We start from the raw sequence: 24,997 nt of genomic DNA on the forward strand, positions 1-24,997 counted from the left end.
AGGGGGTAGGTTGGAGGAGTGGGGATTTTCCTCTAACTTCAGTGAAGGCAAATAAGGTGATAACAGAATGCCCTTTAAACTTGGAACTCAGGAGGTTCTGCAGTGAACAGTGTTTAATTACTTTAAATTGTTCATAAGCTTGTTGGCTGGTTTCACTGCAAAACGACAACCTCTGTCCTCTTTACAGACGTAAAGTATGCTAAATAGAAGTAGAATTCTGCAAGGCTAGTGTTATGGCATTTAGAGAGCTAAAATAACTGAAAGCAGTGTTTTTAGTGACATTCAAAATACTGTGTATGCTAAGGCATTTTTGAATGCCCCCCTTTGACAATCCAGTTAATTATTTACAAAAGTAAAATTTAGTTTGCACATGTGGTGAAAACTTCATGGGGACAGTAATGAAGATGAGATTTAAAAGCTGGTTTTTCTTCCTAGTTATGATGTATTCGGGCAAACTCCTTGCAGAAGGTAAATACACTGAGTTCTGATGTTAATAAGTGTACATTGAAACTAGAACATGCAATCTAGGTAACTGAAGTACAATGTCTTTCATATCTTTACCTAGAGTAAATCACTGTTTTTTTAAGTATAATGTTGCTGTGAGATGGCTGATCATGATTCAGCTGTCACTGTAGTTCAGGGCTACAGATTCACATCTGAGTTTCAAAGCTGTAATATTGAAAGGTTCAGACTTTTATTCAGAAAAAAACTTCTTTTGAAACGTATTTGAGTGTTTTGCAGCATTTAAACAAATTGAATTTTGTACCCTTAAAATATTTTCTACACTGATGTGTCCGGAATTGAAATGTTTTGACTTTAACACAAAACAAAACAGTGGAAATTAAATGGAACCTTGCAGAGGCTACTTTGAGGTGGTTCTGTGTTTCCTATCCCTATTTTCAGGGGTGCTTAAAACCGCTGGGCTTCTATAGTTTACATACCGCTTGAACTGCAAGGTCAGAGAGGTGTGGGCTGTATATAAGGCTGCAGCCCTATTAGTTGAAAAGGTGTCCTTTTTTCAACTTTCATTTTATACTACTGCATGTTTAACTCAAGAATATTTGTTGCAAACCACCTGTCCTCACTAGAGTTTTGTCCTTTACACAAAGCAGTTGAAATTACTCTGATGATACCCTTTGGAAAGCCAAAAAAAAAGGTATGTAGGTAGCAACCATTTCTGTCTTTTAGTTACTTAAAAACCATAATTACCCTCAGGTTTGGTTTTGGTGTTGTTTTGGGGTGGTTTGATTGGTTGGGTTTTAGTTTGGGGTTGGGTTTTTTTTCCAATTTGTGTGTAATAGAGTGGCTGTGTGAGAAAAGGAGTTATTAAAAAAATAATTATCTTGGCAATTTGTATTTAGCAAAAATACAAAATTTGCAGAAAACTGTAGTAGTTGCAGTAAATTCTAGTGACATTACTGAGTGAAGAAGCAAGCAGCGCCAACTTGTGGGAGTATTGTCCAATTCTAGTGAGATCCATAGGTGGTAATTCAGTTTTTAAAGCTTGATTCTTCAGGTTAGATTGCCTTGTAATGCCATGGAGAGAGTTTTTGAAATAATTTGTAAGAAATAGAAACATTAGTATTGCTTTTTGGTACTTGTGGTGTTTGGGTTTTCCTTTTGTTTGTTTTGGGGTTTAAGTAGCTTCATGCCACATTCAGCACAATTCCCTTTAAAGGTGTTCTATTACTGTTTTGTCGTCTTCCTTTATTTGTTGTTCTGCTTGTTCTTTTCTAAACCTCAATTTCTTCTTTCTTTTCCTTTGATTATGATCTTAAATTCTCTTTCTTCAGCAACTTTAACTCCTTTATTTCCTTCTGGCAGTTTGTCATACTGTTCTGCTAACATTTACTTAATTAAGGAGCTATCACATAGCTAACCTTGACACTGTTGCCAGTGGATTTCAGAGCAGGCATCAGTATGTTTATGCAGCAAAGCGTGCTCATGTCTTCTGGTTTAAATATAGAGTCAAATAAACGTGTTCTGCATCATCATTGCCCAGTTCGTATCAGGAAGTTTCATTCTACAGCTGATGTTCTTGTGAATGTAAAAAACTAATGTACCTGTAATATATCTTAATTTCAGTGAGTCTTAAAAGACCCTTCCTGCTTGCAAGTGTTCAGAATTTCATTTACCTTTTTTGAAAGCCTGAGTCAATGTAACTGATACTACTAAATAAACTAATGCAACAAAGCTTATATCTGGGCTGAGACTTTTAGTGAGTTATATATTTACCCTTTTTTTTTTTTTTTTTTTCAGATAAACCTTGTGATTTGCCACATATAGAAAATGGAAGGATTGCCCAGTACTACTATAATTTCAAAAGTCACTATTTCCCTATGCGTAAAGGAAAAAGGCTTTCCTATTCCTGTATGGTTGGTTATACAACTGAAACTGGGACTCAAGATGGAAGAATAAGTTGTACTGCAAAAGGCTGGTCTCCAGTGCCACGCTGCTACAGTGAGTTAGCTTTGTTAATCTCATCATTGCTTCTAGCAGGAAATTTTCTAGCAGCTGTATTTCCTGGAACATACAGGGGCAGGAGCTGCATAACAGGAGGGATAAAATGTATGTGTTAAGACAAAGTGAAATCAGTCACTTATGTGTATAAACTACATCTTTATACATGGAATATGTTTACAATAATACATATTTTAAGGGCTTTAACCTAATATGTTTTTCAAAGAACACCAAGAAAGTTGCCCAGTGTCCTTATTTTGGGAAATAAGACAGTTTCCCCTCAGATGTATATCCTCTAAAGCCTCCCTAGCTCTAGGTTCCTTGATTGTCATGTTCCGTGTTATTACCATCAATTTGATACATTGTTTGATGAATGTGGTAGAGTTTCTTCAATAGGTCAAGACAAGATTAGATCAGAATAGCTGAAAGTCCCTTCTTTTGCTTATTAGAGAACAAGAATGTTCCGTTAATTCTTTCTACTCAAGCTGTCTCCTTTAATTTAGGAAAATGTAACAAGCCTCTTCTGGAGAATGGCGCTTTTTATGGTACAGAAAAGTATTTCAAAGTGCATGAGAAACTGCAATACAAATGTAATCCAGGCTACCACTCTCCAAGCGGTGGAACTGAAGATACAGTACAATGTCAGTCAGGAAGATGGAGCTCCCAGCCAAGCTGTACTAAAAAATTTGGTAGGATTCTGCATTTTTCTCCTTTATTATTTCTTATCTATATATAATTCTACTGTCCTTGCTGTACCTGTAAGGCCAAACTGCCTGTGTCAGGTTACAATCCGAGTACTCCCAAAGTAGGTTCTCAGCAGTACCTCATGGGAAGAAGTCAGATTTCACATGCTGCTAGTTTTGTAAATTTGTAGAGGCACAATTACATGTAGAAGAAATCAGTATAGATGAAATCACATTGTTTCAGACAAAATCATCCAAACTTTCTTCCCAAATGATGACTGGAAAAGTCATGCAAACTACTGCATTTTTAATTCTTCATTCCTTATAAAGATTTTTGCAAAGAGTTTTGTCTTGGATATAACCACTTTTAAGGTGTATCTAAGGAAAATTTTAGCATAATACCTTGAAATGAAAGAGTGACTAATATTATGCACATGTTTTATTTCTTTAAGAGTCATGCCAAGTACCAAGTTTACATCATGGCAATTACTTCACAGCCCAGCAAGAGCTTCAGCTGAATGAAACACTGCTATACAAATGTGACGAGGGATATCGTACTGCAGGAGGAAACACTACAGAAGAAGCAGTGTGCCTATCGCATGGCTGGTCCCTTCCTCCAAACTGCAGTAGTATGTAGTGAGCTGGAATATAAGTCAGCTTGAAATTTGATTTATCCTGCAAATGAACAAAAAGGCTTGTTTTATAAGCTGTTGGGGGCCAGGGTGGGAAGGGGAAGGCTCCCTCAGCTGTTTTTCACTGCTTTATGTTTTCTTCCTAGGAATAACTTGTTCCTCTTTAAGTGCAATAGCACATGGAGGTTTCTATCCCGTCAAGAAAATCTATGAAGAGGGAGATGTAGTCCATTTTTATTGTGAGGAAAATTATTCTGCCAGTGAATTTGACCTAATTCAATGTTATTATTTTGGATGGCATCCAGACCCTCCAGTGTGTGAAGGTACCTATTTTTGTAGTTTTAGTATGTCAAATTCTTAGTGAACACCTTCTTTCATGAAATGCTACATGAATACAAAATAAAAATACACTTTTTTGTACCTATTCACAATCCAAATAGAAATCAAGTGTTAGCTGAAAGGGCATGGAGCCAAGGTAGCAGTGAGGGAGACAATGGTACTTGGAATTAGTTCACAGTGGACTCTAACAGTAGAGTGGATTCTATCTCTTGCTGTTGCTTCTTTGTATGGTGGATCGTGGAGAAGCAGAAACCAATTACAGGGAAGTTGTTCAACCCCGGAATCTCAAGTTAAAGCATATTCAGATGACAAAGGTTTAATCAAGCATGTTGAATCCTGCCTTATGAAGAGGTAACATGCCTCTTGAGATGCATTAAAAATAAAATCTTTGACACGTTCCTCCTGATCTTGGGGAATTGTGGTCCTTTTCAGAGTTTTACAGCCTCACCAAACTGTATATATTTTCAGCAGAATTTAACTAGAAAGGTAATCAGAAGCACAACTTTAGCAATTGCTATCACTGCCCCAGTAACTGGGGGAAAATAATGATTCTCAGAAAAGAAACTTGCAAAAGAATGAAAGGCCTAGTGAGCCAGGTGAGATATAAAAAACAGGAAAAAAATGGAACAAATCAACATCTAGGCTAGCTGAGAATTCATATTGTTCAGCATACCTTCATGTGGATATTGTCCCCTCTGTGGATTACTTCTGAGATTTAGGAGATCTCACTGCCTCATGGTAACAAATTCTCCGATTTATATACAAAGGGTGCCACATTTTGATGACAGAGGATGGGACAATCAATCTTTTTTGTTGGTTTAAGTTAAACGTATGGTATTCTTTTCCAATATATTTTTACAGGATTTTTTCCCCATGAAGTATGTTTTTAAAGCAAATTTAATAATTGTTGTGTGGGTAGGATGGTGTGATATTAAAAATTATATTTAGCCTTTAAAAATATAGACGTGTTAAGCAGAATTTTCAGTAAAATCAGGTGTTTTTTGTAATTCCTTTATAGCTAATCTTGCAGAAGACTCTGATGGAGGGCAAAGTTGAAAATCGTTTTCCTTTCCTAGAAGATACTGTAGTGTTTAAAATGCACTAGAATATCTCAATTAAATGGCATGTGTTATTACCCCAGCTCTGTATTTATTCTGATGACACAGCAGGAATTTTTCTTGTGTGACGCAGAGAAGGTGGAGTCCTCAGAATGAAAACAAAGCCTCAATATAGTCTTGAGGATATTGCAGTTGTGAACTTAAGGCCAGGCTGGATGGGGCTTTGAGCAACCTGGTCTAGTGGAACTTGTCCCTGCCCATGGCAGATCTAGGTCTAATACATAAACTGCTTTAAAGAATGTATCAATGGAGTTTATGGGAAATCTCTGTTCCCTGAAGTCCTTCAAAAAACATTTTAAGCCTATGTGGAGAAATGATAAAGTTGTTTGCAGCAGTGCAGTAGCATAAAAGCTCATATTTACTGAATGTAAAAATTACTGTTTTTTTTTTTTTCTGGTCTCCTATTTTGTTAAAAAAAGGGAGTAAGGAATTACTCTGGATCAACCACAGATGTCTTTTGAGTTATAGGTTTGCATTCTGTACAGTACAATTAATCGTGTATATGGTTTTGATTAGTGAGAAAATAGTATGCATTTTTTATTTTCAGATATAAAAACCAAATGTCCTCCACCACCACTTCCTCCTCATGCCCATATCGTCACAGATAGAAGAACATATCATAATGGAGACAAAGTTCGTATACATTGCCAAAGTACCTTTGAAATAAGAGGATCTGAGGAAATCAAGTGTGAAGAAGGAAAATGGACATCACCCCCTATCTGTATTGGTTAGTACTTTTGTGAAGATTGACAACTGAACAGAAACAAATCTTCAGACAATGCCTTATTTATCTGGAGAGGCTCAGTTGCCATATCTGCAAAACTGTTTATGTCCTCCTCTGTTAAAATTGTTGAGAGGTAAATTGCAATCTAATTGGTAGACAATTGGTTCTCAAATCAAAGAGAGAGGATGAGATAGGTGAATTCAAGTGACATGCATGTTATGTAGTTCTTCTCTTGAATATTGATTTTATTAGATCTTGCAATGCATCATGTGTTTGTTTTGGTATTTGAACATGAGTTATTTCTTAGTTTCTGCTCTGGTTCTGTTTCTGCTCTGGTTACAGGAACAGTTCCAGGAACTGCGGATAAATCGGAATCTGAGGCATTACCATCACTTGAGGCAGATGCAGCAACAAGGGCAAGCAAAACATATCACAATGAAGATATGAGTAGGTGGACATTGCTCTTCTATTTAAAAGGGTCTTCAATACTCTCCAATGATATTATAGGCATTTTACGACTATTACTACTCTTTTGCTGTAGTACAGTTTTTTACTCTTGAAAATATTTCCATGTGCTACAGATGTCAATGTAGCAGTCTGAATGAAAGGTCATTGTTGCCCTTTTCTAGTGATTGTAAATTACACCTATATGCTTTCTTTCTGTATTTATTACTTTATTTCATACATGAGCATTTACCTTCATTTTGTATCTTTTCTGTTAATGTTGTCTGAACTTGCAAATTCATGAGTATTTTGCTGATCCTTTGATCAATAGTTCCATAGGGTTTCTTTTAATTTTGAGCCCTACATGGGCTAAATATTTCAAGCAAAGAATAAAGACTGTCTCATCACAGAAAAAGAACTAATCTATATTGATTAAACCAGCAAGAGTCAAGAGTTGGCAAAGATGAGGACTGTACAGGCAAATAAAATACCTGTCTGCAATTCAGTAAGGCAAGTGTAGAGTTTCTGGAAACAAAATTTGAAAAAAGAATTATATTGATTGATATTTTATTTCCATGATAATTTTTTGCTGAGTCTATTATTAATCTGAGACTTTCACCGGTGTTAACATTGCTTCAAAGATCTAATTACCTAACTCCCTACCTTGTATTAGAAACGCAGCAAGACTGTACCTCTCCACCTGTGATTAAAAATGGTGTTGTTCTTGGTCCATTATTGACAAGTTACAAAAATGGTTCCTCAGTAGAATATGGTTGTCAGCGTTACCATTTTTTGGATGGACCTAGTACTGTTTACTGCCAACAAGGAAACTGGACAGAACCACCAACTTGCTTTGGTAAGTTAAAGAGGTTAACTGTCTAAAGAAAACCTATGCTACCTGATGTGCTACTCACACTGAATTTTATGAACCTGTCAGAAAACAGCCAAAACAATACTGACCTTGGATAACCTGAAAAAGCCCCAAAACAACACAAAATTTCCAGAAGGTTTTTGGAATATGTCAAAATTCTTTTAACAGTGACAAAACAAAGAAGAAAAACAAACCAAAAAACACACGAAAAACCCCAAAGGGAATTGTCAAAACACTTCTTATGTTAACAGTTTAAATTTACTGTGTATTAACAACTGTCCTTGAAGGGCTTACCAAACCTATCAGCCAAATCTGATGGGTCAGTTTTGATGGATGACTGTTGCTATTATAAAAAGTCCTTTCAAGTTACAGTAATAGTTTTCAATAGTAAACGTTGGCTTTGTTTTTTTTAATGTTATTTCTGTTACTTCAGCTCATTTCTTTACATTTCCTAGAACCGTGTATTCTTAATGTAACTGATATGAACAGCAACAACATAGAGCTGAAATGGAGACAAGAAGAATTAATTTTTCTTCATGGCGATCTCATAGAGTTTGAGTGTAAACAGGGATACAGTTTTCTCCAGACTACCCTTCTGTCTCCTGGGAGGACACAGTGCAGCCACGGCAGGCTGAAATATCCAAAATGCATTATGCAAGGTAAACCGATACTTTTTTATTGCCTTTTTAATTAATCAATGCCAAACTTATTTAGAAATAATTTGCTTTGGCTGTGTGGGCTTAGAATCTGTTGTAAATAATAGATAGTTAGAATTCAACAATACAAATATGCAGATACCCATGCACAAGACACCTATATTGTTAAATATATCCAAGCATGGAAAAACTATACAGTTTCTTTGATGGCTGTAGAAAGGAGGCAGGAGCTCATCTCCAAGCACAGAGAATTCAAAGCTCTGTAGAAAGATAGGTGCAAAACATTAAATGCACACAAGGGATTTCCTATAGTTAGAGTTAAGCAGAGATTGCTTTCTGTTCTGGGACATAATGAAATAGCAAGAAAATACATTGAGAATTAATAGGCATCTAGTGTGGACAGGCATTTAAAGCTTCTGATTTGTTCATTTCTGAAGCTGACTGTTTTTCCAATGTTTCTAATGTCATTTCAGCTCCTACAGAAAAATGTGACTCTCCACCTTCTGTTGCAAATGGAGCTCTTACTCTCCCACCCCTAACTCAATATGACAATGGTTCTTCTGTTCAGTATAGTTGCTCTGAGTACCATTTTTTGCAAGGATCTGAGAAAATCTACTGTTCTGAAGGACAATGGACTTCACCACCAGTGTGTATCGGTAGGTTTGATAACATAGATAAGAATTTATTCCTCTCTGTAATTCATAAAATCATAGAATACTTTGGAAGTTAGTTTTAAATGCCATCTAACCCCCACCCTCTGCAATAAGCAGGGATGTCTTCAGGTAAATCAGGTTGCCCAGAGCCCTCTCCAGCCTGACTTTGGATGTTTCCAGGGATGGGTCATCTACCACCTCACTGGGCAACCTGTTCTAGTGTTTCACTACCCTCACTATAAAAATGTACTCCTTAAAACTGTCTGAATCAACCTTCTGGTTGAAAACCACTGCCCCTTGTCCTATCACAACAGGCCCTACTAAAAAGTCTGGCCCCATTTTTCTTATAAGCCCCCTTTAAGTACTGAAATGTTTCAGTGTCTCCCCAAAGCCTTCTCTTCTCCAGGCTGAAAAACCCCAACCCTCTCTAAATTCAGATACTTAGAATTTATAAGTTGGATATCGTCAAGTAGAACTTTAAGATCTCAACTTCATTTTTTCTTTTTTTCGAGATGAAAGTTTTAACAGGAGCCAGTGCAAGCTTGTCTGGCCTTTGTTTTTTTTTTTCCCCTCAAATATGATATGCCTGCAGTATTGAAATTTTCATGCATAGTATATTAGGAGAATGGGAAATAATCTATAATTTTAGTGTTGACTAGTCAAAACCATGCTACATTAACACTGATTACATCTCTTTTCTTTAGAGCCATGTATTTTGTCAAAAAGTGAAATGGAGAAAAATAATGTGCTTCTGCAAGGGTTCTATGAGAATCAAGTTTACTTTTACCATGGGGATTATGTTGGTTTTTACTGTAAACAGAACCATTTTGGAGCAGAATCTGGTACAACGTTATTTCAAGTGCAGTGTAAGAGAGGACAGCTGATGTATCCAAGGTGTGTTGAAAGAGAAAAATAAGTATGGACTTCAGGAAAGCCTACAGAAAAGGTATGTGCATGTTCTTTACCTGGTATTAACACCTGAATTAAAGTGATCTTACATTTTTAAGATCACTACAGTCAACTTTGAAAAATGAGTGATCAGTTGCATTGTTGGATCTGAGCTTGAAGGGAAAGGGAAGTGAAAGGGCTTTGTGGTGTGAGGACTCGGAGTGCAACAGAAGAATGTAATATTGGCGTATGCATGGAAAATTTAGGATGTAGGAATTTCATAACGTTTACAGCAATAAACCTGAGGATGGATCACAATCCGGAAGGCCAGAGCAAAGCCACCACAATGATGAGATGCTGAGCAAGTAGTGCCCTTTGTGAGGACACTGACAATTTTGAGAGCATGGATGCTTTTGTGACTACAGAATATAGCTAACTTGAGACTTTGTGCCCTTCAAATGGATGTTAAACTCTAATTTTACAGTGAGGCCTATTATTTTGTACATCCTAACAGCACCCATGTCTCCTTTCACAGGTAAGAACCCTCTAATGGACAAGGCTTGAAGTACAAGAATAAAAAAGCAAGTATAAACACAAAATTTCATTTAAGGGATCTATGAAACCATTTAAAACCTAAAAACGTGCAACTTCTATGGAATAGTTAATTATTATTCTTTAAAAAGTTCAAGCAAGCATCATTTTGCTAATTGAGATCATTTAAATTATCAAAATATCTAGTCCAAATATTTTGTATGATTTCCTATGACACTTAAACATTGGTACTCTTGGAACTTTGCCTATGAAGATATGAAGAAATTTCAGGAATATGGACATTTGCCTTGCATCCGTTTTATTATGTTTTAATAAAAATGTCACTGTAAGGGTTTCTTCTGTATTTTGTGTAAAATCCATCTTTCTCTGATATTATTGCATGTATGTGTGCTGTTCTGTATGGTTTTCCAAAGCTTTTGTGAGTCCAAAAGTACCAAAAAGAAATTCAAGCATTCAAGTGTCCTGGGTTCAGCAGTAGCAGTGATGTTTCTCCTTCGTGGTAGCTGGTGCAGTGCTGTGTTTTGACTTCCAGCCTGGGAACAGTGCTGGTGATACCAATGTTTTCGATTGTTGCTAAGTGATGTTTACCCTGACCAAGGACTTTGTGAGGGCTCATGCTCTGCCAGGGAGGAGGGGAAGCCGGGAGGAAGCAGAGACGGGGTGCCTGACCCAGGCTAGCCAAGGAGGTATTCCATACCACAGCACGTCATGCCCGGGGCAGGGGTGGGGGGTAACTGGGAGTTACCCGGAAGGACACGGGCTTCTGGGTCGGACTCGTTTCTTGGCTGATGGTATCGTATTCTCTTCCCTTGTTATTTTCCCTTATCATTGTTGTCGTCGGTGGTAGCGGTGGCGATTTGTGTTGTACATTGGTTGCTGGACTGTTCTTGTCTCAACAGGTGGGAGTTGCACTCTTTCAATCCTCCTCCCTGTTCCTTCGGGAGCGGGGAAGGGGAGAGCCCCGGGGTGGGGGGCCCTCGATTGCTCTCAGCCTGGCACCACTCACTGGGAGTGAGTGAACAAACTCAGTGGCTAGGGTTTAAACCACGACATCAAGAAATAGGCAAATTCTGCTTATTTAATCAAAACCCAGCCAACCATTTGGGGGGGAGAAGAAAAGGTTGATAAAAATAGCTTTTTATACACTACTTACAGTAGCATTCCAAAATGCTTTCAAAAGATTAAAAAGCCACTGTTTTGTAAAGTGTTGTCTAAAAACTAAGACAAATAAAATGAGATTTATCAACTTAATATAACAGACTTCTGATGTATGACATGTAAATCCAAACTAGATGTTCACAGCTGTCACTTCTAAGGCATGTTTTGAACAACAATTGTAATGTGAATTCGTGAGTCTTTCTCAGTTAAGAAATACTGTAAGCATTCATTTAAACAAACTGATCAGGTTTTAACCAGTAAAGTTTGGTGTATTGAGCATTGTTACCTTAATAGCTGGCACCTAGGCTTGCTATGTATCCAGAAACTATTTGTACTGTGCCTCAAATACGTAGAAATTTATTTCAGTCTCTGAGTTTTTACACCCTAATAATTCCCGTGTCTATGACAGATAGATGAAAAAACTATTTCCCTTTAACATGAAAGATGTTTACATGATGGACTAGATCTTGCCTTGATTGTAAGCAAAATCTTGCAAGGCAACTAGTACATCTGTGACTATATCAGTAACTCCACACGAGGTCAACATTACCTAGGTATTAGAATCAGAATAAACAAATTTGGATACAGATGTAACCAAACTGGGATGAATGGGGGGAAAAGGTAATTTGGGGCAGGTTGTTTATTTGGAAGGATACTGCGGTGGAGAAAGGGAAGTACAAACATGGTGAAAAGAGGAACATTAAATAATAAAAAGAGTAATGTGGGGTGCACATGATATAATTCAGACTCTCTGGGGATACCAGTCAAGTAGCTCTATACTTGCTCACCTTAGCGTTGATTAGGCCAAAACCCTAAATCTGTAGTCTTGACTATACCACAGGGATCAAACCTGTTCCTATGGTCTGGAAGACTAATTCAGGGCATGGAAGGAGGGCTTATTCTTTAGCTAGCAGGGAAAAACACCTCAGAGAAATAACTGGAGCATCCACATATTATAAGTTGATGCCCGATGGCGTCAAAGTGTTCTCAGTTGCTTCCTAACACCAGCCTCTGCCAGTGTTTTTAATTCTCCTGTTCTTGGATTTTTTACAGCATCCAGGTATTTTCTCTGGTAAAAAAAAAAAAGTACGTTTCTTTCTTTTTCCCCTTTACAATTTTTCTGTTTTCATGAATTATCTGAAAATGAACTTGTTGCTTGCAATTTGAAATCTTGGACTATGTTATTTCTGTTAAGTAGCACGGCAGAATTATGTGAAAGAAAATGAGAGCTACAGCTTGGGTTTCAAAATCTGAGAAAGCTAAGAAAAATCTGTGTCAAATCTTGAAAATAAAGATTTACACATGAACATAACAAAACAATCTGAACACAAAATTCTCACAGAAGCTGATGAAGACACCGGAAGTGATCAAGTTGTTTTTTGTAAGGTAAGGAAACTTTGTTAAGGACTCCTTTTCAGTACTCTAATTTTGCTGGAATATATTTGTGAATGTGAATGTATGTGGCCAAGCAGTGTGGGAAGACATAGAGCAGCTGCATACACTGCTGTCATAGCAGAGAAACTGCTGCAGGCACACAGCTCAGGCCTGCTGTTTTCCTAGTGTGGATGGGACACTGAAAGCACATCTGTCAAAACACTGTGCTTAGTGCATGTGGAATATATAGTGCAAATGAGGTTCAGTGATATATAAGCACAGGAGTGTTTCTGACCTCCTAAGTGTATTTGGAAGAAGAGAAAGAATTTTTTCTTTGACATTATTTGCTTAGACTTACCAAACCATGGTGCTGGAGTAACTTTTAAAATAACCATCAACATACCAAAGACCTCAATTTTACCCTTTATCAGTCCTGATTTTTTTTTTTGCTGTGCTTTCTGCATAGTTAGGCATAGGACTGCAGAAGAAGAATCATGTTGCTCAGGACCCTGTCTGGCTGAGTTTTTAATATCTCTGAGAAGATGTTTTCTAACCTTTCTGGGCAGCCTGTTCCAGCGTCTGCCTACCCTCATGGTGGAATTATTCTCCTAATATCTAATTGGAACTCCTTTTTCTGCAGATTTGTGTCTGTTGTCTCTCATCCCATCACTGTGCACCTCTGAAAAAAGCATGGCTCAGTCTACTCTGTACTCTGTCATTAGGAAGCCAAAACCAGAAATAAGTGTCCTCACAGCCTTCTCTTAAGAAACAGTTGAAAAAGATAATTCTGACTTGGGAGTGGGTAGACAATATGATAACATTTCTGCACCAAGTTTGGCTTGTGCAAAGTTTTTCAAGATCAGCCTCTTATTTTTATCATAGAATGGTTTGGGTTGGAAGGGACCTTTAAAGATCATCTTGTCCAACCCCCCCACCATGGGCAGGGATGTCTTCCACTAGACCAGGTTTCTCCAAGCCCTGTGCAGCCTGGCTTTGAACACTGCCAGGGATGGGGCAGCCACAGCTTCTCTGGGCACTCTGTGCCAGGGCCTCAGCACCCTCACAGGGAAGAATTTCACTAAAAGAAAAAGAATTTCTTTAAAAAAATTTTCTTCTTTAATCCAAATTCATCCTCTTCCAGTTTAAAACTATTCAATCATGAGAGACAGGCCTTTCCTCTTGCATAACAATCTTGCACTTACACATGTTTTGATCAGATGGAAAAGACATTCAGATTTATTTATGGATTCTTGCCGCTGTGGTACATAATAGACAAAACTGACTTTTGCCTGGATATAAACTCACAGACCAGGTCAATTCCTGCAACCATCAAAGTTTTGAGTGCTGTATGTGCTGATGCAGACTGGCACATTTTAACAAAGGTGAATCTTTTCCCCAGTGAGGTTTCAACAACTTCTGTATTTTCTTTAAAGTGTTTCATGCAGTAAAGCTGTGGGTCTGTTGTCCAGACCTGTTGCCTTTAAAGAGCTCTGGGTTAAGCATAAGAATATTTGGTAAATGTAAAAAGCCCCTTTTTAAAGAGCAGAACTGGGACTGAGAAAGTTGGGTCTGTTCAGCCTGGAGAAGAGAAGGCTGCGTGGAGACCTCATAGCAGCCCTTCAGTATCTGAACGGTCCCTATAGGGATGCTGGGGAGTGACTCTTCATTAGGGACTGTAGTGATAGGACAAGGGGCAACCGGTTAAAACTTAAACAGGGGAAGTTTAGATTGGATATAAGGAAGAAATTCTTTCCTGTTAGGGTGGTGAGGCACTGGAATAGGTTGCCCAGGGAGGTTGTGAATGCTCCATCCCTGGCAGTGTTCAAGACCAGGTTGGACGAGGCCTTGGGTGTGAGGTGTCCCTGCCCATGGCAGGGGGGTTGGAACTAGATGATCTTAAGGTCCTTTCCAACCCTAACTATTCTATAATTCTATGAAAATGGGGGGAAAGTCAGTCTGCAGAACATGTGGGAGAAGTAGAATTCAGAGCAATTTCCAACGTTTTAAAAAATGGTAATTTACTTTCTGGAGTCCTGATGTGAAATCACTGGGTTTTGAAGTCAGAAAGGTATCACAGGCCTGCAGTTCAATAACTGATATCAGAAGGGAAAGATAGCTGTCTTGGAAATTTTGGGTAGAGTGGATACAAGAGCAGCATTGCACCATTCAGTGGCATGTCATTTAAATTTTCTTAATCAGCAGCAGATTTGGTAGAGCAAGAGGATAGTAATTTCTACTGTAAGCTTTCTGTTCAATGACACTGACAAATCAAAGGCCCTGCTATTCTCGTCCAACAAGAATGGTCATCTAGTCAGGGCTGTGCAAAGGCAGTCAGGTTTTCGCTTATCTGAGCAATGCCTTCAGGCTTTTTCAGCCCATAGCAGTATTGCAGAAGGCTCCTGTTGCTGAGCATCACCCTGTACCAAGGCAAAGCCAAAGTGATTTTACACAGAGTACAGTCCTCTTCTACCCTGGTGTGGAGATCTGATCTTTTAAACAGTGCCTGTATTTTCTCCTCTGAGTACAAGGAAACATGATCTTGAACAGGAAGAACACTTTCTTTTGTCTTTTTTTTTTTTTTTAGAAAAAGAAATCTACATGTTTTGTAATAAAAATTATGCAACTGACTGGAAATGGCTGCCTGATCAGCAACTGTTGTTTAGAAAACGTAACTCAGTGTTTTCCAGCTACTCAGTTACAAATGAGGCCAAAAGTTAATGACCTGTACAGATCTATAAAAGTTAATGATCTATAAAAAGGAACAGGAATGGTGGCATATAGTGTGGAAATTAATTTTATTTTAGTTTGTATTTTTTGTTTTTCTTAGTGCTATACTAAAAGGAAAAGTTCCTGAGTGAGAGACCAGTCTTTCTGAAGCACAGGAGGATTAAAAGATGAGGAGGAACTGAGCCAGAAAGACTGCACTCAGTGAAATCCAGAAAGCTTTCTTATATACTGTTTGTGGGGTTTGGCGTTTTGTGTTGAAAACCTACCAGGACTCCATAAACAACAAACAGTCCTTAGGGCATGTTAGACTAGCATGTAAGAATCTAAAATACAAATAAATACTTCATGTCTCTAGAAATATTAGTTGCATGTTTATATTTCGTGGGTTTCTCCAAAGAATGTGCTTAGTTCCTTAAGAAAATGGTTAATATAGGTGTTAATATTAGGCATTTGTCACTGAGAGTTTTGTGGATCGTTAGAAAAAAAGCCTTTTGGAAGGTGCTTTCAAGTTCTGCCTGTTGTATAAAGTGGCATATCAACGATGAAATTAATTTTGTATATATAGTAATAGCAGTATCTGTTGATCCTCAGATGGATGTTACCATTCAGCAAACAAAACAATGCCGTATGTGTTTTTAAGGGAGAAAAACAACTCAAAGTCGGTTGCTATGCTAGTTAATCCTGTATTTCACAACAGTTCATGACAGCAAGCACATTGGAAGAAAAAAAATAAAATCCCCTTGAAAAGAAGATTGTGTAAAGAAACTCCACAGAAAATAATCTTTAATATATTTGTAACATTGTGACATTGTGACAGTTTGCTCAAAGTCGTCCTGCTGGTGCAGCCCAATAAACATGGGTTTTGCCTTCGCTAATTAAAGAACACAGGCTCTGCACTGACTTTGCAGTGAAGGATATCTGGGCTTATCTGGGTTTGTCTTGAGCTGATTTTAGCTTATTCAGTTGTGATAGCAGTTGTTCAGCAATCACCCCACTGGCTGCCTAAATGTGTTTTAGCTCTAATTCTTACTAGTAACAAGCACTTATTGAGCTATCTCTGACTCCAGACTAAAATGTGGTGTGGGAAAGGAGAATGCGGATGATATAGGGGTGGACAGACATCAGTGACTATAAAAACCATGGTGGTCAAGCAGCAGCCCCAGCACAAGTGCATCTTGGTCTTATGCAGGTAAATCCAGTTTTAGTGAACAGAGACACTGAATAACTGGGATCCAAACCAGTGGACTGTATTAAGAAAATACATTTAAACACAAGCAAATGTCAATACTTAGGAGGAAGGGACCCCTGCTATTTGAATTGAACTCTTCTCAACAAAGACCCTTGTGCACTAATGGATCACTGTGGCATTCCCCTCCTGTCTTGCTTGATTTTAAGCAAGAGAATAAAATTATGGGCTGCACATATAAGGTGGTCCATAACAAAATCTAAAGTTTGAAGAGCTAAGTGCACTGTATTGTGTGTTACAAACATACAGGAGATTTTGGTTATGGGCTTCATAATGCTTCTGTGTCAAGTTCAGTCTGAAAAGCTTTGTTAATAAAAAGCATCGAAGCCTTTTTGCAACAATTGCATAATTTATCTGTATAGATTGACTGCTGTGTTGCAAGAAAATTATTGGAGGCGATTGCAAGGACAGCCTCAGGAATCATGGGAGTGAATACAGGAACATGCATTTCTGGGCACAGAAAGCAGTGGCTGTTGCAGAGGACATCTTTAACTCCTAAAGCTTGAAAATGACACTGTTGCACCACACCATAGTGTTCCTGCTGTGGATGGGCTGTACTACATATAAAGGTAAGTTATTAAATGTAAATCTACATTTTAATCTAGGTAGCTGGTGACAATCAAGAGAAATGAACTGCAAAAACTGCACCATCTATTTTTTACAGAATTCCTTTCAGAAGTTTGACATAAGAGTTATAATTTAGACCTATAAACTATGCATTTGAGAATATTTGCCTTGTATTTCCTTGTACGAGCTTGTTTTTTTTGCCTTGTGCCTGAACTTAATGACTCTCATCAAGAACCTAACTTACTTACAAGCCATAACTCACTTAAAATGCATTAGTCCATATAAATTCCTTTGTATTTAAATTTAGCTACTATTATTTTGAATATATACTATTAAAAATGCGAAATACTGATTTGATTTTGAATCATAATACAACTCCTTAAAAATACAAGTACTTTAATATTTCAATAAGTTCTATCAGACAAAAAAAACATACTGCCTGAAGGAGGTCTTCACTGTATATATACCTTTATTAAAATAATCAGTTTTAAACTCTACGATTGATCCATTCAAATGTATTCATCATATTAAGATTATTCTCTCCCCTCTGCCTTTAAAAGTGCTTTTTTGTATATAATTTGTACCTTAAGAAAAAGAGATCCAACTTCCTTCATTTGGAACTAATTTTAGAAGTCTGGGACAAAGAGATTTATTTGTAGAATTGAGAAAAACTGAGAATTGTGACTGCATGTCTAAAACTTTTTTCCAAGATAATGCTGGAAAAAACAGAAACTGTACTTTGAGAATTTCAGGTGCTTATTCATATTTTCAATTAAAACGTTTTCAGTTTGGTAACTTTTTTCAATGCAAAGACTGTAAAAATAGTGAAGACAATGATAATTTCTTAGAGCAAAGAGTTGGTGCTGTTTATTAGTATTGTATATTCCCAAATGGAGGGATGTCAGTAATTGAAATATTATTTAACTCCTGTGTACTGCCATTATTTGCAGCTGTCACTATTGTCCTATATCTATCAGTTAACAAGAATTTGTACATGGTTTCTGCTAGAATAGCATTGGAAACACCCACCCATCACTGATTTTGAAGAAATTGCTATTAGGGAAAAATAAGGACAAGAAGAAAATGGGAACATGCAGTCAAATAACAAGAATCTGTGCACAGCTTCTGCAGGAGCAGCCTGTAAAGACCCACCAATTGCTGACTTTGGAGAAATTGTTAGTGGGAATAAATCAGCATATAAGGAAGGTGACCGTGTGCAATATGTGTGCAACCCTGGATACACTTTATCAGGATCAGAATGGGTAACATGCTTTAAAAAAATCTGGGTACCTGGGCCACCAAAATGTTTGGGTAAGTGTAACTTTTATAATGATTCTGAAACTTCTACTTTGTTAGGTTTACAGTTGTTGCCAGATTACCAAATCCGGAATGGACCATAATTAATCCCTGGATTCAGTGCTGCTTAACTTGTGGATCTTGGCCTTTAGTGTTCTAAAACCATTTACACTCAGTTGTGTTTTTTATTGCAAGAATTTTTGAGCTGTCTGGAAGGTTACAAGCAGATAATCATTTTGCCTGTACTTCCAAGAACTTGTGCAACAAGGTACAGGTACTGACAATGGTGTCTGCCTCCTTCCACAATGATTACATTAGTTAAGACATCCTTTCATGTAGTTCCTAACTGTCCCACATATGTGGGAAGATTGCTGTTGTGGTAAGCTGCTTTGTAATCTTCAATTTTGTCCTTGCAGCTCCTTGATAGGAGACTTCTAACTGGGATAAAATTGGACATAATCCCGCAGATTTCATTAATTATTTCAAGGACTATAATCTCCCGAAGTCAGTACTTCTTGACATCTTCGCTGCTGTTCCCAAAGTCTATAAATATGCTTGGAAGTAGTGGACATCATTGAAAAACTTCCTAAAACTAAGCATTCTGAATTAACTGTGATGGAGAATTGAATGTTTTAAATCATCCGCATTTTACTTTTAAAAATCACTGCTGAGTGATAACCAAGCTGGTTTTGAACTATCTTTGCTGAGGAGGTGCTTCACATAGTAAAAGCCACCAAATATTCATACTTCATAATTTTTAGTTTTTCTTGTTTCCTTCAGCACCGTGTACCATTACAAGACAGCAACTGGAAGCCCAAAATCTACTTCTCTCCAATGGACAAAGACGAGCATTTTTGATTCAAAGTGGTCAGTGGGAGATATTTGCATGCGTGACAGGATTTAAACTCGCATCCTCTCCTATCAAACAGTGTTTTGATGGGCATATTGAGCTTCCTTCCTGTATTTCTGGTAAATATGTGCCATACTTGAATAGAATTGATTGGTCAAATACATCTTCTCTATGATTTTGCAGTTGTTCATGTACATGAACTGCATCTGCCTGTGCTACCAGAGACTGTTTCTTCTATGGGAAATTGATTTTCCCACCACAAATGCACTCGCTGATGATAAGGTTGTGTGCAAACCCAGTGCAAGAAGGCAAGTCATCAAAATCAAAGATGCATGACGTGAGAGAATCTCTCCCTTCCTTCTTACTTAAACCAAACACAAAAGCAGATTTCAAATTATGGTTATAATGTATGTTTCCAAATTTGCTCATCAGGAATAAATCTTTTGGTTTCTACAATTGTATAATTTCTTGATTTTTTTCTCATTTTATTTTTGTGCCTTCTTTGAGTAACAGGAGTACAAATGATGTGATGCCATAAGTGAAGACATCTATTGTAAGAAATGTTGAAGGATCTGTAATTCAGTTGCTAAAACATTACCAATGCAAGTGGTATCTTATAAGCAGAAGTTCATTTAGTGGTAGAATGAAGTGTTTTCAGAAATGGAGATAGCTCAACAAAGGACAAATGAGATGACTGATGTGCACAAAGTGCCAAACATACCTACTTTCAAGCTGCACAGTTCTGATGACACGCGTTTTCAAGGAACTCTCTGCAGGAATCAGTCTTCCCTTAAGGAACTGTACATTTCTAAGAGTGAAAGATAAATGTAACCTTTTCTACATTTCTAAGAGTGACAGATAAATGTAACCTTTTCTTTGCCCTAAGAAACATCTTCTTAACAATTCCATGCAGTTATGTTCAATATACAATGAAAATAAAAACTTACATAGTAAGTATAAACATGTTCTTCAAATTAGCAAATATTTTTGCTCACTAAAACATCTATATGGTGGAAAAAGCACACTCATTCTATTGTATATCACATTAGCACAAGCATCAGCTCTCCGTATCTTTTGATAAAATGCCATGTGGAAATACCTCTCTTTTCAGATGTTACGTGTGGAGCTGCACCTGAAATTCCCCATGCGTACATCACAAGCACCCAACAGGAGAGGTATCTGCCCGGTGCCAGAGTGCACTTTGAATGCGAAAGCAATTTTCAGATGATGGGTGGAAATTATATCACGTGTACAAATGGAGAATGGTCACAAGCACCAACTTGCAAAGGTAGGAATCCGTGCTTTGGTATCGCCTGTTAGCACAGAGGGGACAGTTTCCCTAAACGCTAAAGACTTTACCATTTGTACTCCTCTTCACTTTGTGTACCACAGCTTAGTACTTGCTATTCCTTCCTTGAGCGTCACTTTACTTTAGCATAATGCTTCTAGAAATACTGGGGATCTTTTCATCAGTGCCAAAAATGTCTTGGAGAAGCAGAGCCTAAAATGTGCTGCTCTGTCATTCTGCTGTACGATGCTGCTGTTTCCCCAGAGGCTGCCATTTAGGCCTCCCTCTGTAGAAAGACGCATGAGGGCTCCTCTGTCCTGTCCAAACCCGCCAGGGAGCACCTGAATGGAAGAAGCAGTAAGGGAGGGAAACGCTTGTTCTTCTCCAGGGCTCTGCTCTGACCGATGCGGATCCCAGCAGAGACTCAGATCTAAACCATGGCAGATCTGCTGGGGCCATGAAGTGGGAAGAGTGCTCCCGTGACAAGGAACCATCAGGAGCTGTGCTCCTGTCCCTCTGCCCAAGTCTGTGGCTGCGCAGGATGAACAAGAGCTCCTTGGCTTCAGCACACCTCCGTGGAGCTGACTGCGCTCACCCATCCCTGAGCAGCGCTGATGAGCTCATCCAGTGCTGCCACTCCTCCAGAGCTCTGAGCTCTGCAGAGCGCCAGCTTGGTGCTGCCCTGTGATTTCCAGGCATTCCAGGGCTCCCTGGGGAGGGACATGGGTGCGCAGGAAGGCCGGTGTGGCTTCTCGTGCAGCCAGGTGTAGCTACAGAAACACTGGCTGTTTCTGGAAGCTGTCACTGACCCTGCCTTCTCCTGAGGGTCCCAGAAAGAGAGTTCTCTGTCACTCCATTGCTACCTCCACAGTGAGTTCCTGGAGCTGTGACCCACCTGAGGCAGAGAATCCCAGCAGAAATCGGAGCAAGGGTGCAGAGGGGAACAGCTCAACCCCTGCAGCCGTGACTGCAGCCGTGTATCGTTTCAGATGTGACGTGTAAGCCTCCTCCTGAAATCGCTGGCGGGAAAGTTCAAGGTGTTAAGAAGTCGAGGTACTTGCCTGGGGAGAACGCTCGCTACCAGTGCTGGCGAGGTTTTGAGATGACCGGGGCTCCCACCGTAGTGTGTCAGAACGGGACCTGGACAGAGCTGCCAACGTGCACAGGTGATTCCTCTCTCTTTCCATGCAGTCGCCTGTGGGCGAGACTGTCCTGGAGCTGACGCCGGGGCATTTACTTTCCCATTTCTGTCCCGTTGCTGTGCGCAGACCCAACGTATCTGGCGCAGACCCGACGTACCTGGTGCTCCCAGGAAAAAGCCCTTCGGTGGGCTCTGTTCAGATGAGGTTTCCAGCCGTGAGACCCAAGTGGCTTCAGTCGATAGGGACACATCTGGAGAATTACCGTGGGGCTGGGAGCGGTTGCTGGCCAGGCCTGATTTTGAGAGGCAGCCCTTGACTTCCTGGGCTTTCTCTCTGATTGACTGGGAATTTCCTTCCAGGGGAAGGTGGGAAATGTGGCTCGCCTCCGGTTATTGAAAATGGAGACCTTCTGTCCTTCCCCATGCAAGAATACCCGGAGGGTGCAACTTTGGAATACAAATGCCCAGACTTCTACGTCCTGGAAGGATCTCCGTCTATCACCTGCACTGATGGGCAGTGGACAAGCCCCCCAGTTTGCTTAGGTAGGCTGAAGCATGTGCTGTGTGGCCAGAGGCTGTGGGACTGCACCTGTTGGAGCCCGAGGGCAGAACCTGTGCGGCAGCGCGTGCGCTGGGGCTGCAATGAAGTAGGGCAGAGCAGCAACGAGTCCTCCCTTTGCCCACAAGGAGCTGCTCCCTGACTTCAGGTCTTGCAGTGCCCTCTGCTGCCTGCCAGGCGAGCGGGTTCAAGAGGAGGGGAGTTTGGCTGAGCCCTCCTGTGTGCGGGGATCTCCACCTGTGTGCTGGGCCCCTGAGTGCACCCGAGCTGGGGAAGCTGCTACGGCCAACTGGCAGTGAGCGCGGAGGGTGGGTCTGAGTGCAAGGCACTGCTGGGGAAACGCAGGGTCATGTCCATGGCACAATCACAGGAAACGGACGTAGGGAAGTTGCGGGCAGAAGGGAAGGACAGATGGAGGAAAAGACACAGGAGGTTCGTTGAGGACCTTCCCACCCCTGCTTCGATCTTGCACTGTGTGACTGGACTGCCAGCGGGAAAGGGTTTCACCAGAGCTTTGTGTGGGCTCTCAGCCACAGTCTCTGTGCCTTTAGGTCGGATGTAAATGTCTTTGCTGTGTAACACAGGGTCAGAGCAAAGAGTTGAAAGTCTTTTTTGGTGCAAAGAACTTCTGTAGGCTCTGGGGGGAAAATGCTACATGTGGTGAGTCTGCACGGAACGTTGACACTCTTCTTTTGCCTTTTCAAGTGGCCTGTACAGCATCTGAAGAAGACATGGGCAGAAACAATATTGAGCTGAAATGGACCAGGGGAAGCAAGCTGTATTCCAGATCGGGTGACTTTGTTGAATTTCAGTGTAAAAGAGGCTATATGGAGGACCCAGCCTCTTCCCCATTCAGAGTAGAGTGTTTGGAGGGGACATTAGAATATCCCCGGTGCAAGCCAGCAAGTAAGTCACCTCCACTTCGGGCAGAGCTTAAGTGCAGTGCTACTGCATTTTCAGTGCTGAAGCCAAGGGCAAAGCCTTTAGGTTTCCTGGGAGAATTCCTAGTGGGGAACCAGGGTGTGGGAGCATCCTGCAAACTTCAGGCAGTGAAGGGTAGTGCTGTTGATGGCTGTACCTGAGCTGGAAAGACTGTCTGGCAGAGGGCTCTGGGGCTTGTGCCAGAGCAGCATCATTTCCAGAGCATTGGTTATCCATTATGAGGTCTACAGGCAAATAATGAAAGTACTTTTTTCAGGAGACTGTAGACTGAATGAAAGGTTGATGGAAAGGAACCACATTCAACTGCAGTCATCAAGGCAGCCGAGCCCCTCTACCTTCCACAACGGGGAGTATATTTTGTTTGAATGCAAATGGTGGTACCGGCAAGTTTCACACCCTGAGAAATTTAGAGCTGTGTGCCAGGATGGAGTGATCTCGTATCCTACGTGTGAATGTAAGTGCTCGGTGCCCAGGACACAGCAGGGCTGCATGAGGAAGCTTTGCTGAAATTACCTGTCCACTGCTCTGAGGAGCCCCAGTGGTGTGTGTCAGGCTTGGTCTTCAGGCTTTTTCCTCTTGTCTCTCTTCCAGACGCAGGGGTTTTTGGATGAATGGAAGTGGCACAAAGGATTCCAGCTCTGGCAATGAAGGATCTCCACCAACCTTGTGATTTGAGCTTAATTTTTCCTGGCAAATCCCATTCTCTTGTGTTTTCTTTGCAGCTTAGTCAATGTTCCGTCTTGGAATTTGTCATGGCTTTTATGATTAGATGATTGCTTTTACATTTTATTCACATCCTTTTTACGTAAATGTATTTACATTTTGTAAATGTGTTTACATTTTGTTTATCCAAATGGTTGTGTTTGCGTTTTATTCATTCTTCATTGATCTCATTGTTAGTTTTATTAACCATCGTGTCCTGAAATGGGCTGGCTTTGGTGGCATACGGAGACAGGAATTAAAGCCTGCAGGTACTTTGATCATTAGCAAGTAGAGTGCATTTGGCCTTATCCTAGCTCCTAACTTCAACTCCATTCACTTCCCCAAAAACTGTCCTAGGGTCATGGCAGAGGTGAGTGTTCTGACCACTTGATCAGGAAGAGGAAGTATGTGGAGTCTACTTTAAATCACTCAGGGAATTCTCTAGATCACAGACCCAGTTCTTATGGGTCACTTGAGCCTACCTGACATTTGATGGAAGGGCAAAATATTGGGACGCAAGTAATGGCGATGGCTGGATAGGAGTGGGGTTGACTTCTTGGTCCAGGTCTTGGATGGGCCAATCTGCACAGTGCACAGCTCCATCTGCTGTTCGCTAACAAGGAAGACCTATCTGAGGATGTAGAAATCAGTGGCAACCTTGGATGTGGTGACCATGCATTCATTTATTTTGTGATTCATGGGAGAGAGAGCAAAGCAGGTAGCTGAGTAAATCATGTACCTTAGGAGAGCAGATTTTGGCTTATTTGGGAAACAAGTAGATGGGATTGCTTGGGAGAGTGGTAGAAGAGTCCAGAAAAGCTTACAAGTCTTTGAAGGACAGAATCTTCCAAGAACAAAAATATTCAATTCTGGCAGTCAGGAGGAAAACAATATTTATCAGGACTCTGCCTTGACTAATCAGGGACATGTAGATCTTTGAAGGAGAAATCAGTGTACAGGCTAAAAAAGGAATTACAAGTTCAACTGTCTATGGCATTGACAGCCTATATGAATAGTGCTAAGAAAGCTGAAACTTCCCTAGAATGAACTTGCAAGGGCCATCAAGGGTTCAAAGAAGATATTCTATCACTACACTAGCATTAAAACAATAAAAATGTGACCTGTCA

General features: G+C 39.9%; 1 protein-coding gene across 1 annotated transcript; it reads left to right on the forward strand.

The window, feature by feature from the left end:
- Positions 1–348: 348 nt before the first annotated feature.
- On the forward strand, positions 349–23,753 carry F13B (coagulation factor XIII B chain). Its single transcript, XM_057429173.1, has 18 exons — positions 349–468; positions 2,260–2,460; positions 2,964–3,149; positions 3,596–3,772; positions 3,922–4,098; positions 5,780–5,959; positions 6,299–6,403; positions 7,074–7,256; positions 7,727–7,930; positions 8,401–8,583; positions 9,285–9,494; positions 18,215–18,403; positions 19,169–19,357; positions 20,350–20,526; positions 21,516–21,692; positions 22,028–22,210; positions 22,932–23,132; positions 23,425–23,753. Exons 1-18 carry the CDS (start codon positions 387–389, stop codon positions 23,673–23,675), a joined length of 3,255 nt encoding a protein of 1,084 aa, XP_057285156.1. The 5' UTR covers positions 349–386; the 3' UTR covers positions 23,676–23,753.
- Positions 23,754–24,997: the final 1,244 nt, after the last annotated feature.

Source organism: Pezoporus wallicus, unplaced genomic scaffold (assembly GCF_028554395.1).
Source record: "Pezoporus wallicus isolate ANWC-B61680 ecotype Strahan unplaced genomic scaffold, APGP_CSIRO_Pwel_v1 contig_593, whole genome shotgun sequence".
Taxonomy (NCBI): Eukaryota; Metazoa; Chordata; class Aves; order Psittaciformes; family Psittacidae; genus Pezoporus; species Pezoporus wallicus.

Bases quoted from the DNA above. Each gene is read 5' to 3' on its own strand.
- F13B (XM_057429173.1), top strand. From the start codon at position 387: ATGGGGACAGTAATGAAGATGAGATTTAAAAGCTGGTTTTTCTTCCTA. The intron at 4,099-5,779 runs GTACCTATTTTT...TTTTATTTTCAG, and splicing joins AGACCCTCCAGTGTGTGAAG to ATATAAAAACCAAATGTCCT. The intron at 18,404-19,168 runs GTAAGTGTAACT...TGTTTCCTTCAG, and splicing joins TGGGCCACCAAAATGTTTGG to CACCGTGTACCATTACAAGA.